Raw genomic sequence first — 19,378 nt, forward strand, 5'->3', positions numbered from 1 at the left:
TCTCCAAATTCGGTGGAGTTGGAGGTCAATGAAGTCAGGCTCATGGGTCCAACCGTCCAAGCCCGAGTTGGAGGAGATCTTTCTTTCTTCTTCTACCGAGTGAAAATGAAGAGGATCGTCACTTCTAGAGTATAATCTGTCGTGTTAAGTGTATTGTCCCCTTTTATAGTAGATGGCCAAGTTCTAGAAATGGCTTAAAGATACTGGAAGCATTTGATCCCATGTGATTTGAGTCAGGTTGCATCTTATCCATCCAATTTATTCTCACGTCTCTTGTTCCGTGAAATTAAATTAGTAGAGGGTTTCAAAGTCAATGGAAATGTCTGGTTGATAGTTGATTCTTGGATTTAAAAAAAGAGGACGGTGGTATTGTTTGATTATGTGTCCTAACTTGTACCTACCAAAAAGGTTGATAATCACTTCCGTTCCTTTCCTTAACTCCTAAATGCGAGAGATGTGTCCCTGTCTTCAAGTTATGTCCATGGATCCTCTCCTCCAGTTGATTTCAACTCCACCATCTACATTAACCATTTTTCAACCTGCTATTTTTTTACATAATTTCCCTTCCCTACATTTGTAGTGAAGTCTAGGAGCATCTAGAGGCAAACGCTGCTATCAACTCTTTTTCTTCTAACAAGTACTTCAAAGAAACAAAATCACCTGTTTGGTAATTTTTATTTTTAGAATGTAGATACTTAGGATTTTCGTGGAAGGAGTGATTCAGCAAATTGTTGACCACAAGTATCTCCAGGTTTCCCCTAATGCTTAATTAGCACCCACTGGCTCATACTGATGGCTGCGATAGCTGCTTAAGGCATAACAAGAGAGCAAAGTTGACTAATCATATTTGGCTACCCGCAAAAGCAAATGTAAAATTGTAAACAACTGTCATCCAATATTTAATCATGGAAGGTGATTAAAAAAAAAAATGTATAATCTAGCATTGTTAAATTAGTACCCTAAGAGTCTAAGACGTTGTCCTGGAAATTTTTTTTAATAGTTTGTCTCTTTCCAGTCCCACTCTCCCTATAAATAACGGCATCTCCCTCCCCCACTGCTAACATCACCACCTCACATATCTGCATTTTACTACAAACACACAATCAACCTCAGTGCTCAAAGAGAAATGGAAAAGCCTGGATTCCTTGCATATGTTGTCATCTTTCTCCTGGCTCTACTCTTCTACATCTTAAGAAGAGAGAAGAGAGAACCCAAGCACAGAGCTAAGCTTCCTCCGGGTTCAATGGGTTGGCCTTATATAGGAGAGACTCTGCAACTCTACTCTCAAGATCCTAGTGTCTTTTTTGCTGCCAAACAGAAAAGGTCTCGTATATATTTTCTGTATATTGTGTTTTTAGCTTTCTCTGTCTTCATGTTATTGCATGAATTTTGAAGTGTTTTGGGCATGGCGGTTCAGGTACGGAGAGATTTTCAAGACCCATATACTTGGCTGCCCTTGTGTTATGCTGGCTAGCCCTGAAGCCGCTCGGTTTGTGCTAGTGACACAAGCTCATTTGTTCAAGCCCACATACCCCAAAAGTAAGGAACGGTTGATTGGGCCATCTGCCTTATTTTTCCACCAAGGAGATTACCATAATCGGCTGAGGAAGCTGGTTCAAGGCTCCTTGTCTCCTGAAGCCATTAGGAACTTGGTGGCCGATATTGAAGCCCTAGCCGTCTCTGCCTTGGACTCGTGGGCGGGGGGCCATGTTTTTAACACCTTCCATGAAATAAAAAAGGTAACCTCAGATGCATGTTCTATAATTGTGTATTCATAGTACTCTAAAAGAAGAAGAACACCTTCCCCTCATGGTTTTGTAATTCACTCTGTTGCAGTTCTCTTTTGAAGTCGGCATACTTGCAATTTTCGGCCGTTTGGAGGCCCACTACAGAGAAGAGCTAAAGAAGAACTATTGCATAGTTGATAGAGGTTATAATTCCTTCCCCACAAACATCCCAGGGACTCCGTACAAAAAGGCACTATGGGTAGGCAAAAATATTATTAACACAACAGGGACTAGCTATTTTTTCATTTTTGTGTCTCTTCAAATTATTATGTGACTTTTGCACTCACTGTTCCTATTGATTGATTCTCTCAAGGCAAGGAAAAGGCTAAGCAAAATCCTAAGCGAGCTTATTGGTCAGAGAAAGGAGAAGAGGTTAGCCGACAAGGATCTATTGGGTAGTCTATTGAACTCTAAAGATGAAAAGGGTGAAACCCTGACCAATGACCAAATCGCAGACAACATCATCGGAGTGCTGTTTGCTGCTCAAGACACCACAGCCAGTGTCATGACATGGATTCTCAAGTACCTCCATGATGATCCGAAACTTCTAGAGGCTGTAAAGGTAAGATCGCGAAGCAGCCTTCTTTTCCATATAATTATAATAGAACAATAGTAATGAGTGATTAAGATCAACAAGTAGTAGCTTCTCTCACTCTTACTTTGTCTAGACCTCGATTTTTATAAGGTGGTGACAATGACTATAGTTGATACTGACAGATGCTGTTTTCACAGGCTGAACAGAAAGCAATCAATAAATCTAACGAGGAAGGTAACCGGCCATTGACATGGAGTCAGACCAGAAACATGCCAGTTACTCACAAGGTATGGTATGGGTGAATTGAATGACACCAAGTCCATGGCCCCCTCCGACATAGAAAGTCTAAGACATCAACCGTGATAAAATCTTTGTTAATCATGTGATCTTTGAACTGGCATTTCGCGCACGAGTGGTTTAATTAACAGGAACATGGACTTGTGATCAGGTCATATTAGAGAGCTTGAGAATGGCAAGCATAATATCTTTCACTTTCAGAGAAGCAGTGGCTGATGTGGAATTCAAGGGTAAGATTAAAACATGACAGGACTACGTATTTACCAACTAAATGTGTCTATTTTGGCCCAAAAACTACTCTCTTAATAACATAGTAACTGAATAAATGAAATTTAAAGGACTGACTGACAAGTACTGTGTCACAGGATACCTTATCCCAAAAGGTTGGAAAGTAATGCCACTCTTCAGGAACATTCATCACGATCCAAAGTTCTTTCCTGACCCTCAGAAGTTTGATCCTTCTAGATTTGAGGTAAGAGTTACACAAATTCAAGTATGGTACGTGTTTACTGCTAAGTATATTTTTATTTCAATGAATTGATTTGTTCATATTTATGTGGTGTGTTTTGTAGGTTGCGCCAAAACCAAATACATTTGTGCCATTTGGCAATGGAGTACACGCCTGCCCCGGAAACGAGCTTGCCAAGCTGGAGATGCTTATTATGACCCACCACCTAGTGACCAAGTTCAGGTATTGTTCAAATCATGTTTAATCACAGTACTAAAATCCAATGTCTGCCATACAAAGGGCAAGCACACATCTAACCGAATTTGTACCTTGTTCTCTAATATGGTCCCCTCTACTGCGAGCTCTGCCCTCCAACACTAACGCTACTCCGACAACCCCAACCATTGAACACCTCATCATTTTCTACATATCATGTTAGTGTGTTAACATGCATGATATTCAACAATTATTTACAACATTAATTTTGAAATAAGAGAGCTAATAATGATAGAAGAAATTATACAAGAGCTAAGCAACAGAGGCTGTTCATGAATAAGCAAGGGCGTTTTATGTGTTATTGCAGGTGGGAAGTTGCGGGATTCCAAAGCGGGATTCAGTATGGGCCATTCCCAGTCCCTGTGAATGGACTTCCAGCCAGATTGTGGAAACAATCTACCACCTAAAAGCAGCCTATAATTATCGCGCATGCCACCTCCCTTCCCCTGACTTCGTTTTCATTCTTACCATCTTCTTTTTTGGCCGGGCGCTTTCGATTGTTGCTCTCTCTATACCCAAAAACTCATCTGGGTTGGAGAGATGTCCTTTTTATCCCTACTTTGATTTTGTACGACTAGCATTTTCATTGATATATATATTATAATGATAATGATAACGAAAGAGTTCTAATGCAATTCTTTTGATTTCCTGGATTTCGGTTACTAATCATGTGAGTATATTGCCACGCGGATGTCGACTGCACATGTGGTGCAATAGGGATACGTGTCAGAGGCTGCAATAGAGCCACGTGTTTGTGGTGTCACTGGCAGGCCGAAAAAGGGTGGTGGCCTCAGCTGGACGGCACCCCCCTAAGGACCCAAACTTTGTTGACTATAATGCAAGCTCTTTGTTGTTGGACCCTACCAAGATGTGGCTAATAGAGCTCGGTGGCCTGGCCTCAGAATTGTTGGTATTTTTTTCCCGTGGATCTGTTCATGATATTTCAAAAGATCCGCTGCCCTACAAGCTACAACCCAAGGACTCTTCCACCTAGATCCTTCTCCATCTTCCCTCACCCGCATTCTTTCAGATCACATACCAAATATTCATAGTATGCGTCAAGCTACATAACTTTGGATCTGCACTGGTATATCCACAGTTGATCCACCTTGACACGAACATATTACTCGATAGACAGCAGAAGAATGGACAAGTATTTCATCTTATTGAGCCAACATCAATTTAATCCAAGTGGAAAGACTGAACGTTTCATAAGATTGCTAGACATTATATTACAGAAGGGGAATGCTTCATAGCACTTAAATCATATATTCCTCTCATATCAGTACCCGTTACTGTTATACAGTAGCAAAGTTTGGAAACATAACCAGAGTAGCTTAAACATCTTGGGATGCAGGAGAAGTGTATTTGAGAATGGCTGCAATAATCCTCTCCTTGTCTCGGGTTGGAAATGATTCTAATAGAACCCCATCTTTGTAGAAGTGGAAGAGGGGCACTGCCTGCAGCATCGTTATCAGTTTCGGCTCACTGTCAGTGGAACACAGACTAGGAGAACTGATAATAATAAATGGTTGACCGGATGTTCAAGAGAACTTGATAAAATAAACTCAAATATATGCAGTTTCAATTAGGATAACAATTGATGGTACTTTCATAATTTAAAATGAAGGAGAAACATGGACCAAAAAGAAGAAAATGAATGTCTTCCACTTTTGACACTTATTAGAGGCTGGAAAAAATTATGAACAAATTTCTGTTACTTTTCTTCAACTTCCATCTTCCTCTCAGCAGTTTCCACCTATCAACAACCATTCTCAGTCCTTCTGGAAACCCAGATTCAACGCTTTAGAATAATTTCCATTCAAACTCGTCCTAGCACCTAGGTAGGGAATTTAATTTATTTAGTTATTAAGCCCATTGGACAGACTCACACGTCTACTAAATCACTCAATTCAGCTCAGATTCAGGGAACCTCGTATAAAACAACCCAAATAAGTCGATGAAATGTTAGCTTCTTGGGTCTTCAATACTTTAAAAAGTGATTTTTATGATAGTTACTGCCAAATCACTCGATTAATAAAGAGATCAGACCCATGTTGATTTCAAGGGAAATTTACCTTGATCCTGAGTCGCTCAGCAACCTCAGATTCTTCATCATACTCATCAATTACCTGCAGTAGTGAGCACAATGAGAACCTCATTTTTAGCTAATGAAAAAAAAAAAAAGTAATGAAAGACCCAACAACTGTTGACTGTTCGCAAGAAAATCCAATGCTCAGTTTTATGAACAGTTGGTGGAAGCAGGACAAGCCCCTATCTTGAGGTGCCTAGAGTCCCGTGCCCGACACTGGATCCTAGGAAAGGCATATTTTAAATCAAATCAACTGCTCCAGCTAACATTTAAAGGGTGTTTCGTAAATAACTTGATAATTTAAGATGACTCAATGATTTAATACAAGTTATCAAGTACATCAAATATGTTTGATAAAAAACTTAATCTTGCAAACTGAATCAACTTTGAGTCCATGAAAACAATACGTACATTATGCTTTAAGAAGATAACCGCAGCTTCTTCATCGCCAGATCCCTTGCATAATTTTGCGAAGCCTTGCTCTATATACTTGCAGCTTCCACAAGAAGTGCGATAAAAATCTACCACAACTAGAGAATTAGTCTCCTTGGCCTTTTCCAGAATTCGGGAGAATTCCTCATCTGTCTTAAATTCTCTAACACAGTCAACAGGACAAAGCTCATCATCTTCATCTGATAATTCTCCCTCATTCTCATAAGCCACACTTCTAACTTCTGCCTGGCGAAATGTGCAGCCAATTTTTGTGAAGTCCAAACTTTCAATTTTAATGCTAGATGGAATTTCCGCCCTTAGAAAACATGATCTAACATGGATTCTGTCAGGAAGCAAGCTGGGGAGTATACAGGGAATTCTGGTATCAAAACCATCTGAGTTCTTTCCAAAATTGAAAGAGGCCTTATTGTAAAGAACACTCTGCCTTTGCATGACTGCAAATAGCAGAGCTCCAGAACATCAATGTACAGACCGCTTGAGATCCAAAGACTTCCAAGATCAACCTTTGAACTTTTGATATATGTTAGCTAATATAGGAGTAATTGATCTTCAAAATACTCTTTGCATTACTATGCTATTCCCTCAGCTGAGTCATCCACAAAAAAAAAATAAAAAATAAAAATCCATTACTACAAAAAATGAAAGTCTAACCATTATGATCTTCTAATAGTAAAAGTTTATGATGTCTGTATCAAAGACAAATAAATTGAAACTAGCGAAGAAGGTCTAAATGAAAAAAACAACATCGAATTAACTGTTCGTGTAAAAATGAAGTGCTTTTAAGGTATATAGATGATTACAGGTTCTCACAACCACCACAAGCAGTACACTTCCCCTCATGCACCCTTTACTTTGTAGGAAAAAGTAATTTAACAAATTTCTTCCATCATAGTATAATGACAGAGACTTCAAGAAGCAGCCATTGCACCCCAAATTTTAAAGGCAAAAGATCACTACAAGACTTAAATAACTGCAAGCCTGGGAGGTATCTCCCCCTCCCAGAACTATATCATTTTGCAAGAAACTTCAAATGTCATGTAATATAACAGATCATTTGATTGAAGACTAATAAAAATTATGAGATCGAAAACCAACTACATTCAAATTTTCTCCTGGACACAAGTTTTGGCAGGTTTATAACTATTATGAAGAGTATATATCTCTCTAACACACTTTTAATCCATCAGAGTTCTGATTTTTGGTGCTGTGCCCAATATAATTGTATGCTCAATATCAAGCAACCACTCAAATCTTCTCAGAGTTAGAGCAAGCTTCAATTGTAACCAGTTTGGGAACAGATCAAACAATGGAAACCTCAAATCAACTGTAACCAGATGAGTTTGCAATTGTAAAATGAAGGATCATAAGTTAAGAAGGCTACTTGTGAGTCTGATTCAGAAGTATGGCAAAGCATACCATAGAATCCATATTTAAGTGTATTTGCTCAAATGGGTTGAGGCGGGAGATCTCTGGAGCTATGAATATATCAATGAAACAGAAACTGGGAAGGGCAAACTGTAAACGTTTCAGTTATCTGCTCATACCAAACACTCAAACATGCCCATATAAAATTGAAGCAAAATGTTTGATTAAAAGCATGAACTATCACTCTCACGCAAATTTGTTAGTTTGTCAAATCTCATCTTCTCTATACTCCATCCTGATCAAAACCTACTGAGAAAGGTATGAATTAGAGAACGCAGATGCGCAGTTTGATGACAAAGAAGACAAACTAAGATAGAGAAAATTGAAACATTTCAATGGTTGGAATGGAAGGGCGAAATTGGAGAAGTGATTCAAGCTTACCAGTGGCAGTGGCAATAGCTGCGGCCAGCACCACATATCTGAACCTGTTTCGAATCAGAAAATGACACGTTCTACCATATCCGCTTCGTTCTTCCATATGTTATCCCCATATTCTTTTTTGGTATATGTAATTCCATCTAAAGGGTTGGGCAGCTTGGGCTGGCCTGGAAGCAAGTAATGAAGTTTCTGTGGTCCTCTGGGTTAAGTTTGCAGTGGTTCATGGAGAAGGATGGAGGCCCAAGCACCATGATTCTCGGAATATTGGGCTTTGGGCTGCGATGGAAAAGAAAGAAAATTGAAATCGTGAGGGTACAAGGGCTTTGGATGATGAGGAGTTCAGTTTCAGCCGACTAAAATAAAGAAAAAGCACAGGGATTAATTATATAGCTTTTAAATTGATAGAGCCCAAGAGCATATTGGATTGGTTTGAAATGGGAACATCTAAAATCCGGCCCATGTAGCCCAAATTGATCCGTCGGGAACCACTGGACTTTGGAGGAGTAGAACTGTACAAGAGAGCCAGAAAATTTGACTTTTATTTTGGACACAGTGACGAAGAGACTCAGAGGTCAGGCTAATCCTTTTAAATAACAGAAAATGTTGGGTTGCGTGTCCATCCCTCATCGTCTGGTTTGAGTCGTTGCAGTTAATTCATGAATGCGTCACCTAACACCCCAATCCTATCCCCGTCTCCCACTTTCCATATAACCTTATACGACCGACCCGACTCCTCCCATAAATGATACATCTACGCTAACCGGCAAAACCCCGGGCGCCTTCCATCAATTACCATCTTCTAATGGCAAACTCCACTTCCCTCAAGTCCGACGCCGTGTTGGAGCAGATGAAGCTCCACCTTGCCACCGACGCCGGTAAACAACTCACCAAGAAGATCGGCCTCGTCTATCAGATCAACATCGCCCCTAAGGTCCCTCTCTCTCTCTCTCTCCCTCTGTTTCCTTGTGTATAGACGTATTTTTATCCTAATCCTAATGTAATACTTTTGTTGCCGGATCGTAGAAAATTGGATTCAACGAGGAAATATACATTGTTGATCTCAAGAAAGGGGAAGTTACCAAAGGTTAGGGTCTCCGATCTATCAATTGGTCTTATTATAATTTTGTTCAATCTGCGAGTTCCGTTCTTCCCTCTTTTGATTTTCTATTATAATTCCTATGAAACGCTGAAAGGTCGAATTTTGCATCTTCTTTCAACATCTCGAAATTGACTAATTGCACATTCTCCAAAAACTTCGCCGGAAGTTGGAAGGAAGGATGAATCACGTGGAGTTTGACATTTTCTTTGGTTGGTAATCTAGGGCCGTACGAAGGAGGGAAGCCTGATGCCACCTTTTCTTTCAAGGATGAAGATTTTGTTAAGGTTGCCACTGGGAAGATGAATCCCCAAATTGCTTTTATGAGGTGCTGCCCTCTTTCACTGCATTCTAAATCTCTCCTTGTCATAACACTATTTTATTTGATTTTTGGTTTCTGATGGAAGTTCATTAATCTGGACGGGGGTGCAGGGGCGCAATGAAGATAAAGGGCAGTTTGAGTGCAGCACAGAAATTCACTCCTGATATCTTTCCAAAGCCTTCAAAGATGTGAGAGCAGACATGTTGGGAGAGGCTGGCATAATTGAAATCTCTGTTGCTTTGTAATACTCATTTTAGGCTTAAATTTTCATACTTGTCTTAGGAAACTAAAGCCTCCATTTGTATAACTGTATCCTTAATCTTATCAACATTCATAAAGACCTCCTCCATTTTTCTGTGTTATGCATATGGTAGCCGACTTTTGTATTAATTTTACAAGTTGGTTGGATAAAATTGAAAATCTAAATTTATCAAGGGGTGTATACCACTGCTGGTTAGCATATAGCATATCCAGGTCCATTCCCTTGATACCACTCCGGTTAGCATATACAGGTCCACGCCTCACCGCAAGAATTGCAATACCCATTCCTGATTTCAATTCCAAGGCTTCAATAACCCAACTGTGTTTCAGATTATCCCAATTCAATGTAATGGTATGTTTTTAATTTTTTTTTCCTTCCAATTTGTTGTTCAGATCGAGCATCATCTCTCAAATGTTAAAAATAATTCATAATCCATAAAAATAATTATTATTATAATAAATAATATATATATATATATAAAAAAATTGTGCAAACATTTTAAACATTTTTAATATTTAAAAAAAATTAAAAATATTTTTTAAAATCATTATCAAACACATTCTTTTTTTTCTAAAAAAACACTACTAATTTTCAAATTAAATAGTTTAAAAAAAAAATATCTCTCTCTCTCTCTCTCTCTCTCTCTCTCTCTCTCTCTCTCTCTCTCTCTCTCTCTCTCTCTCTCTCTCTCTCTCTCTCTCTCTCTCTCTCTCTCTATATATATATATATATATATATATATATATATATATATATATTTTACATTAAAAAATCATAATAAATAATTACACTTTTGTATTTTTGTTAAATATAAAATCATAATCATTGTAAATATAAAACTATAATTGATAATTAAGGTTTTAAATTTGCCTTTAAAATTATAGTGATAACAATTTTAGGTTTAAATTTAAAATTGTAGTAATTACGATTTTAGTTAATTTAAAAAAAAATAATAGCTATCAATTACGGTTTTGTGACAGGGATATTAGGTAAGTCAGCAAGTGACACGCACTAATTTAGAAATGATTTCGAGAAGGAATTTGCTCCGTAGATATCCTGTAAATAAATTATTTTTGCTCGACTCCATAAAATGCTCCAACATCAAACCGCGTGCCATTGACGAAGCAGGCACTTATCTTTCCACCAGTTGGCACTTGCAATTGCAATGAATTGCCGAAGCTGTAACGCGCCAAAAATTAGAGTATGAGCTCGGCCTATACCATAGGTCACTATGTTCGTACTACTCTCCCTCGTATTGGACTCGAATTCATTCTTCCATCTATTCCAAATATCTCCGTCTTCCATTCTCTTTTTAAATCATGTAGTGAAACCAAAGATTCGAGATGGGCATTTATTACTTTTCGTCGATTGTTAGAGTCTAACGTGAAGCCAAGTGATCTTACCTTCTCTTTGCTCATCAAAGCTTATGTTGCCGATGCTTCTTCTTCAACTGTTATTGATTCACCAAATACAAAAATAGAAGCAAATCAGATTCAAACCCACCTCAGAAAATCTGGGTTTAATCAATATGTGTACTTGACCACTGCTTTTCTCGACTTCTATGGGAAATTGGGATGCATCTATTATGCCCAACATTTATTTGAAGAAATGCCCAGAAGAGATGTTGTATCTTGGAATGCGTTGATTTGTGGGTATTCTCGCAATGGATATGATTATGATGCGTTGGAAGTGTTTGTCCAAATGCTCAGAGAGGGCTTTCCTCCTTGTCAGAGAACGCTGGTTGGTTTAGTTCCGTCTTGTGGTCGGCCAGATATAATCTTTCAAGGGAAGGCTATTCATGGATTTGGAATTAAGTCTGGACTTGACTTGGATTGCCGAGTGAAGAATGCATTAACTTCGATGTACGCTAAATGTGCAGATTTGCAAGCGGCCGAAGTCTTGTTTGAAGAAATCTTTGAGAAAACTGAAGTTTCATGGAATACTATGATTGGTGCCTATGGCCAAAATGGGCTATTTGACGAGGCAATGCTTGTATTTAAACAAATGCAAAAGGAAAGGGTGGAAGTCAATTACGTTACAATCATAAGTCTTCTGTCAGCAAATGCTCATCTGGATTCTACTCACTGTTATGTAATTAAAACCGGATTTGCCACTGATGCTTCTGTCATCACTTCACTAGTGTGTTCCTATGCTGGGTGTGGGAATATTGAATCAGCGGGACTACTTTACAATTTAATGCCTCAAAGGAACTTGGTTTCCTTAACTGCAATGATTTCAGGCTACGCTGAGAAAGGCAATATGGGTTTGGTGGTGGAGTGTTTTACTCAAATGTTGCAGTTAAAAATGAAACCAGATGCGGTTGCTATGGTTAGCATTCTTCATGGGTTCACAGACCCTACTTTCATTGGGTCTGGGCTAGGGATCCATGCTTATGGATTGAAGACTGGCTTGTGTGCTGATTGTTTAGTGGTGAATGGGCTGATTAGCATGTACTCAAAGTTTGGTGACATAGAAACAGTATTCTCTTTATTTTCTGAGATGGGTGAAAAACAACTAATCAGTTGGAATTCAGTGATTTCGGCCTGCATACAGGTTGGAAGAACAAGTGATGCTATGGAGTTGTTCTGCCAGATGAGGATGTATGGACACAGTCCTGATGCCATTACTATTGCTAGTTTATTAGCAGGGTGTTCTGAAGTTGGTTTTCTGCAGTTTGGGGAGAGGCTCCATAACTATGTTCTCAGAAACAATCTTGACATGGAAGATTTTCTGGAAACTGCTCTTGTAGACATGTATATCAAGTGTGGAAGGTTAGAGAGTGCAGAGAGGGTGTTTAAGAGCATTAAAGAGCCGTGTTTGGCAACATGGAACACAATGATTTCAGGCTATGGATTATCTGGGCATGAACATAGAGCTCTCAGTTGTTACTCTGAAATGCAAGAACAAGGACTAAAACCTGACAGAATCACTTTTTTGGGAGTATTATCTGCTTGTACCCATGGGGGGCTTGTTTGGGAGGGAAAACGATACTTTCGAAGTATGAGGGAAGACTTTGGTATGATTCCAGGATTGCAACACAATGCATGCATGGTTGATCTCCTCAGTCGAGCAGGATTTTTAGAGGAAGCAGTAATATTTGTCAAGAATATGGAGGTTGAGCCTGATTCTGCCATATGGGGAGCTTTGCTTACCTCTTGTTGCATCCACCAAGAGCTGAAGCTTGGGGAGTGTTTGGCCAAAAGGTTACTCCTATTGGATTATTACAGTGGTGGATTATATGTGTTGATGTCAAATCTTTATGCAAGTAAAGGAAGGTGGGATGATGTAGCAAGGGTGAGGAAAATGATGAAAGATACTGGCGGAGATGGATCTTCTGGAATTAGCCTAATTGAGGTTTCTTCCTTGGAGAAAATGAATAACAGCTTGTGCTTGAGCGACTTGAGTTTGAATACAAATTATTGGCAGCTTTCTTCTCCACATTGACTTCTGACTCAAATATTGTATCTCTCTTCTCATTCTACCCTGTCTCTGGCCCTTGCTGCAAATTATCAGCAGAAAATAATTCAGATACACAGAATCAAATTGCTTCCGCACAAACACCAGTTGAGAACTTCATTACAGTTGTGCTAAGTTTGAAATTTGAATAGCTTAAATGGTAGGTTGAAAAAACAAAGAAGAAATTGGAGTTTAGGATTATAGATTTTTCATGACCCATATTCAGTTTGGCCTAATGCAAATGGCTGAGTTTTTGCTACGGTAACAAAACTGTGATTTTTCAATGTTACGGTAACAAGTACAATATTAAACTTAGGTTGCAAAATTTTGTCATCCATCTTAGTTTTTCCTTGGCAACAAGGTCAAAGAAGGAGCCGCTCTCATATTTGTACAATACTAAGCCTACCGTCTCTTCTTAGGCCAAAGGGTGTGATCAAATATTGTAAATGATTTTCTCCTAATGGTTCTCAATAACGTAGTTTTGGAAAATATAAGACATTTGTTACTTGTGGAGTCTAGAAGACTAGAGCCATTAGAATTTAGCATTATGGCTGTTATTTTGAAAAATATTACTTTTATTTATCTATTATTTAATAAAAAACAAAAGAAGGAAAAATTAATAAGAAAAAGTTGGGATTGAATGTGTGACTTGGCTTGTGGTCATATTATTATACATGGATATTTTTTTTTTAAAAAAATACAATAATTTTATGACATCAATTGAAAATGATTTTTTTTTAAATATGGTATTTTTAGACTATTTTCACAACACTTTTTATAATGAGTTTAAGGCTAAAATAATACTTTTGAAGAAAAAAAAAAGTTAGAATAGTGTCCCTCCCAAAATATTTGTTAAAGTAGTCTTTTTTTAATCACGTAATCATCTATGTGGGTTATTTTTTTTAGTGTAAAAAATCACTGTTGGTGACTCTAGTTTTAAAATCCTAATAATCATAAAATCATAGTTATGAACCATGGTTTCAAAAATATCCTTAAAACCATAGTTACGGATTTTAAAATTATTTTTAAATCTACAAGTGGTTACATATGTATTTTTTTATTTTTTAAATTTTCTTTAAAATCACAGTTATTAACTGTGGTCTTAAAATTATATTTAACAAAAATTTTATTTACATTGATTGCTATTTTAAAATTATTTTTTTATTTTATTTTTTCAAAATTTTCTTGAAATTTTGAGAAAATAATTTCACCTACATGTACTCCCATAAAATTTTATATATTTATGGTAAATAAGATATTTATTTGTTTTATGAATTTTATCACATATGAATTAAAGAAAAATATTTTAAAATTTATATTTTCATATGAGAATTAAAACTAATGATTATGATTTTAGGTTTTTCCTTATTAAGTGTGATTTGAACTTAGGTTATGGTTAAAATGTATAATTTTTTAATTATATAAAAGAAAAATTGGTTATGGTTATAACAATTTATTTAGTTAAAATTTCTTTTATTTAGGTCATAAAAGAAACCAAAGTTACTAATTATGGTTTTAAAGAAAAGTCAATGGTTTTAAGAACATTTTTGAAACAATAATTACTAACTATGGTTTTAAAATTTTGAAAATATTTTTAAAACCACAGTTATTAATTGTGGTTCTAAAGAAAATTTTAAAATCATAATAGCAGCTATGAAAACTTATAACAAGTATGGTTTATAATATTTTTTGAAATCACAATTAGTATTGTGATTTTATAGTTATTAGGATTTTAAAATCACAGTCATTGATGATGATTTTTCACATAAAAAAAAAAAAAAAAAACTCATGATCACGTGACTAGAAAAAATTACTTTGAAAAATATTTTGGGAAGGAATCCATTGTCACTGTTTTTTTCTTCCAAAATATTATTTTGGCCTTAAACTCTTTTATAACGGAATTTGAAAGTGTTCTAAATCTTGAAATAGTTTAATAAATGTTTTTTCGTTGTAAAATTATAAAGTGGAAGGAGAAGAAAACAAGAAAGAGAAATTAGAATGTAGGAAGAGAATAAAATTGATTTTCATTAGAGGTATCTCCCTTTTATAGGGAGTCATAAAGAGATATACATCAATATGGATGATCATCCACAAGTTCTCATAATCCGATAAATTCTCATATTTTATAACACTCCCCCTTTGATGATCATAAGAATATGCCTCATTAAAACCTTACTAGGAAAAACCTTATAGGAAAAAACCCTAGTGAAGGAAAAAAAGTACAATATTCTTTTGGATTACTACCACTGTCTCGTTAAAAACCTTGCCAGTAAAACCCAATGAAACAAAACCTGGACGGAAGAAAAAAGAGTGCAGCCTAGTGATGTTCTTATCAATTAGCTCCCCCTCATGTAGACATGATTATATTTTCTCTAGTAGCACAACATGGAGATCTTTGAGTCCGCGTATTCCAATGAGCTTCTTGAGTATTGCAGTTGATAATGTCTTTGTGAATAGATCTACTAAATTGTCACTTGATCTTATTCATCAAATAACGATTTCATCACTCTTCTGGAGTTAATGAAAGTAAAAGACTTGGACAATATATGCTTAGTTCTATCACCCTTAATGTATCATTCTTTTAATTTGTGCAATGCATGCAACATTATCTTCAAATAATATTGTCGGGTCACCTTTGATAGAGGAGAGTCCACATGATTCCCGAATATGTTGGATCATAGATCTTAGTCATTTACATTCACGATTTGCTTCATGAATTACTAGTATTTCTGAATGATTTGATGATGTGGTCACAATTGTTTGTTTGACAGATCTCCATGAAATAGCAGTACCATTGTAATTAAACACATACCTTATTTGTGACCTACTTTTTTGTAGGTCTGAAAGGTATCCTGCATCAGCATATCCAAGAAATTATTGCTTTGATTCCCTTAAGTAAAATAAACTCATATTAGTAGTTCCGCGAAGATAACACAATATATGTTTAATACCATTCCAATGTCTTCGAGTTGAAGCAGAACTATATCTTGCTAATAAATTGACATAAAAAGCAATGTCCGAATGTGTACAATTGGCAAGATACATAAGTGCACCAATAGCACTAAGATATGGTACTTCAGAACCAAGTAATTCTTTATCTTTTTCGCAAGGACGAAATGAGTCATTTTTCACGTCAAGTGATCTGACAATCATTGGAGAACTCAAAGAATGCGCTTTATCAATATAAAAAAGCTTTAAAACTTTCTTAATGTATGTTGATTGATGTATTAAAACTCCATTTGAAAATGCTTGATCTGCAAGTTAAGACAAAATTTTGTTTTTCCAAGATCTTTCATCTCAAATTTCTTTTTCAAGTAATTTGTTGTTTTTGTGAGCTTTTCAAGAGTTCTAATAAGATTTAAGTCATCAACATACACTGCAATAATTGCAAATCCGGTTTATGATTTCTTAATGAAGATGCATGGACATATAAGATTATTCATATACCCTTCTTTTAGCAAGTATTCGCTAAGACGATTGTACCACATGCTTCCAGATTGCTTTAATTCATACAAGGATTGTTGTAACTAGATTGAGTACATGCTACGAAGCTTTGTACAATTCGCTTAAAGCAATTTAAATCCTTCTGGGATTTTCATGTGTATATCATTATCCATGGATCCGTATAAATATGTTGTAATAACATCCATGAGACGCATATCTAGTCTTTCTAAGGCTACAAAACTAATTAATAAACGAAATGTGATTGCGTCAATGACGGGAGAGTATGTTTCCTCGTAGTCAATACCGGGTTTCTGCGAGAAACCTTGTGCTACTAATCGCACTTTATATCTTATGATCTCATTATTCTCATTGCGTTTTTCGTACAAATACCCATTTGTACCCAACAAGTTTTACATCTTTAGGTGTTTGGACTACAGGTCCAAAAACTTCTCATTTTGTTAATGAGTTTTAACTTTGCTTGTATAACTTCTTTCCATTTTGGCCAATCATTTCTATGTCGGCATCCTTCCACATTTTGTGGTTCAGGATCTTAATCATTTCTTATGATATCGGAGACCACTTGGAAAGTGAAAATATTGTTAATAATAACATTATTTTGATAACATTTTTCTTCCGTGTATACATAACTTATTGAGATCTCACAATTTTCAGGTACATGTGCCTCTTCAGGGGCTTTCTACATTATTTGTGTCTCTTTTGGGGCTATAGATTTATCAATTTTAAACTGATCAGTTATTTTTTTATGGCATCTTTTAGAGTGCCAAGTTTTTCTTGGGTACTCCTCTTCCGGGGAGTTACATCATTTGAGCTGACAGGTCTACCACACTTTAAGCGTATCTTAGATTAATTTGTTAATTATCCTATAGGGACATCAATCTGTGCTAGAGTATTTGCAGCCGGGATATATGACTTTGTCACTTTCTTTGTATCAATGAATGCATCTGTAATTGATTTGCAAGATTTTGCAAATGAGTGATCCTTTGAACTTCTAGTTCACATTGATTTGTGGGGATCAAGATGAGTCAAAGTCAATGCATTCCAAATAATTTTACTCTGTTTTTCTGAAACTGGCTCTTCTCTCCCTAACGACAAGATAATTGTCTCATTAAAATTATAATTTGCACAACAAGTCATTCTACATTTTAAGTGTATAGATAGACTAGTCACTAAATAAAAACTTCTGGTTTTATAATATACATAAATATGATCTTTTACCCTAGGAGACCAAGTTGGTCTTACAAGATTCTTCTGGATCTAGTATCGTATAAAGTGTCATTCACATGGAATCAAATACTACTAGTGACATGGTATAAGCTCTTCTGGAGCCTTTAATTAGGTTTCTATCACCTGATATAGTATTAACATTGTTTGTCATCAATGTTGTGCAATTAATGAGATAAGAGTTTCATCAAAGTAACAAGTCATAAAACATTGTCATAAAGACTTCGTCTTTATAGAGTTGAATAAATATTATTATAGAGAAAAAGTTAAAATCAATGGAAAAATATTAGTCATTGATGATAATTTAACTTAATAAGTTGTGTAAAAGCAATGAGAGCACATATAACACAATAAAACAAATACAAAAAGATAATTTAAAGTTATATATTTCGTAAATATCTCATACATTTGATTTTCTAAGTATGGAGTAATTTATACATGAAATAACTAGGAAGTATTTCAATAATCAAACTAATTGTAGTAATGGATCAAGGTATGAGAGAGATTTATGTATCTTCAAGTATAAATAAAGAAAAGAATTTAAATGATAAATAATAAAATGTGAAATAAACTATAAAAGATGAACAATGTGTTCAAAGATGATAACAAAATGAACCTATTTGCAAAGAACTAAATAAAACATAATGTTTAATCATAACAAACATTTCCATCACCAATTAGACGGTCAATTTTCTCATTAGGATTCTCAAAGAAATCTGAAACATCTAAATGGGTTAGATCCACTTGGCCATCACTATCAATGAAGTTCATTTCTATTTCTTTTCCTTTTACTTTTATTGATACTTGGTAAAGGTCGACCAAATGTTTGGGCGTACGACAGGTTCGCAACCAATGCCCTTTCATACCACATATATAACAATTATTCTCATGGTTCTTAGGAGGTTTATCTTGTAAACACTTCTCATTTTCTTGTTTTACCTCAGTATTATTCCACTTCTGGTGGTGCAATGAGGCTTTCATTTTTTGAGAATTTGGTGAATTATTGCTATAAGAACTATGGTATAGGGGATTTCTTTCATGACCACGACCACGACCACGACCACGTCTTCGTCATCGTCCACGAGTTTGGGACAATATTGCATTCACTTCAGGGAATGATTCAGATCTAGTTGAACAAGACTGATGATTTCTCATCAAAACTCATTTTTTATTAAACCTTCATGGAGATGATGACAAAGGAAAATAAGTGTTTTTGCGCAATCTTGCAGGGATGCTTGATTTCATTCTTTGATCATAGCTTCAAGATTCATTGACAATTTTGTTTTGAATAACTTCTAGTTATACAAGAGAATTATAAATTGTATGCATAACTTCTGTCTATGAAACTATTGTTAATAAAAATTGTTTCCCATAATTCCTGTTGTAAAAAATAAGTGAGTACAAAATAAAAATTAAAAGCCAATATTTTCATAACTTTGAATTATGATCATTTTGTTAGAACAAGAAAATATGCAAATTTGTACATAGCTTCAGGCTATGAACTATTTATGTATAACTTCTAGTTATACAATATAATTAAAAGAAATTAAATAAATTAAAAGTTAACATTTTTCATAACTTTAGGTCATGATTATTTTGTAAGAACAAGAAAATATTTAAATTTGTACATAGCTTCAGACTATGAACTGTTTTTTATATAAATTTGTATATAACTTCAGGCTATGAACTATTCATTGTGTATATTTGTGCATAGTTTTAAGTTATAAACTTTCATTATATAGATTTATACATAGCTTCAGGCTATGAATATTTATTTATTTATTTTATAGCTTCAGACTATATAATATTGTTTGGTATAACATCCAGTTATACAGTATAATTAAAAATTAATAATTAAGGATCAT

The 19,378-nt window shown here is 35.6% G+C and overlaps 4 protein-coding genes across 9 annotated transcripts; 3 read left to right on the forward strand and 1 right to left on the reverse strand.

Annotated features, from left to right (window-relative positions):
- The first annotated feature begins 982 nt into the window (after window positions 1-982).
- Window positions 983-3,978, forward strand: LOC100245540 (abscisic acid 8'-hydroxylase CYP707A1). The gene is made up of 9 exons (XM_002282752.4): window positions 983-1,323; window positions 1,418-1,739; window positions 1,837-1,986; window positions 2,101-2,349; window positions 2,520-2,609; window positions 2,771-2,849; window positions 2,985-3,091; window positions 3,192-3,310; window positions 3,651-3,978. Exons 1-9 carry the CDS (start codon window positions 1,127-1,129, stop codon window positions 3,748-3,750), a joined length of 1,413 nt encoding a protein of 470 aa, XP_002282788.1. The 5' UTR covers window positions 983-1,126; the 3' UTR covers window positions 3,751-3,978.
- A 511-nt stretch (window positions 3,979-4,489) lies between these two features.
- Window positions 4,490-7,861, reverse strand: LOC100267745 (thioredoxin-like 4, chloroplastic). Of its 5 annotated transcripts, none has more exons than XM_002284707.5 (4): window positions 7,695-7,861; window positions 5,847-6,474; window positions 5,422-5,475; window positions 4,490-4,803 (listed from the first exon to the last, which is right to left on the reverse strand). In XM_002284707.5, the coding sequence occupies exons 2-4, from the start codon at window positions 6,318-6,320 to the stop codon at window positions 4,681-4,683; spliced, it is 651 nt and encodes a 216-aa protein (XP_002284743.1). In that variant the 5' UTR covers window positions 6,321-6,474; window positions 7,695-7,861; the 3' UTR covers window positions 4,490-4,680. The 5 variants fall into 5 exon arrangements, with proteins under 5 accessions (XP_002284743.1, XP_019072241.1, XP_010664571.1 ...); XM_019216696.2 differs by having other exon boundaries at window positions 4,490-4,831; window positions 7,695-7,822; XM_010666269.3 differs by having other exon boundaries at window positions 7,305-7,701.
- A 354-nt stretch (window positions 7,862-8,215) lies between these two features.
- Window positions 8,216-9,471, forward strand: LOC100245425 (sterol carrier protein 2). 2 transcript variants are annotated; one of them, XM_002284699.5, is made up of 4 exons: window positions 8,216-8,622; window positions 8,715-8,775; window positions 9,013-9,115; window positions 9,220-9,471. In XM_002284699.5, exons 1-4 carry the CDS (start codon window positions 8,494-8,496, stop codon window positions 9,299-9,301), a joined length of 375 nt encoding a protein of 124 aa, XP_002284735.1. In that variant the 5' UTR covers window positions 8,216-8,493; the 3' UTR covers window positions 9,302-9,471. The 2 variants fall into 2 exon arrangements, with proteins under 2 accessions (XP_002284735.1, XP_019072242.1); XM_019216697.2 differs by having other exon boundaries at window positions 8,251-8,622; window positions 9,195-9,471.
- A 920-nt stretch (window positions 9,472-10,391) lies between these two features.
- On the forward strand, window positions 10,392-12,929 carry LOC100250665 (pentatricopeptide repeat-containing protein At2g04860). Its single transcript, XM_010666270.3, has one exon. It carries the CDS (start codon window positions 10,575-10,577, stop codon window positions 12,813-12,815), a length of 2,241 nt encoding a protein of 746 aa, XP_010664572.1. The 5' UTR covers window positions 10,392-10,574; the 3' UTR covers window positions 12,816-12,929.
- The last annotated feature ends 6,449 nt before the right edge of the window (window positions 12,930-19,378 follow it).

This window comes from Vitis vinifera, chromosome 18, assembly GCF_030704535.1.
Source record: "Vitis vinifera cultivar Pinot Noir 40024 chromosome 18, ASM3070453v1".
NCBI classification, from domain to species: Eukaryota; Viridiplantae; Streptophyta; class Magnoliopsida; order Vitales; family Vitaceae; genus Vitis; species Vitis vinifera.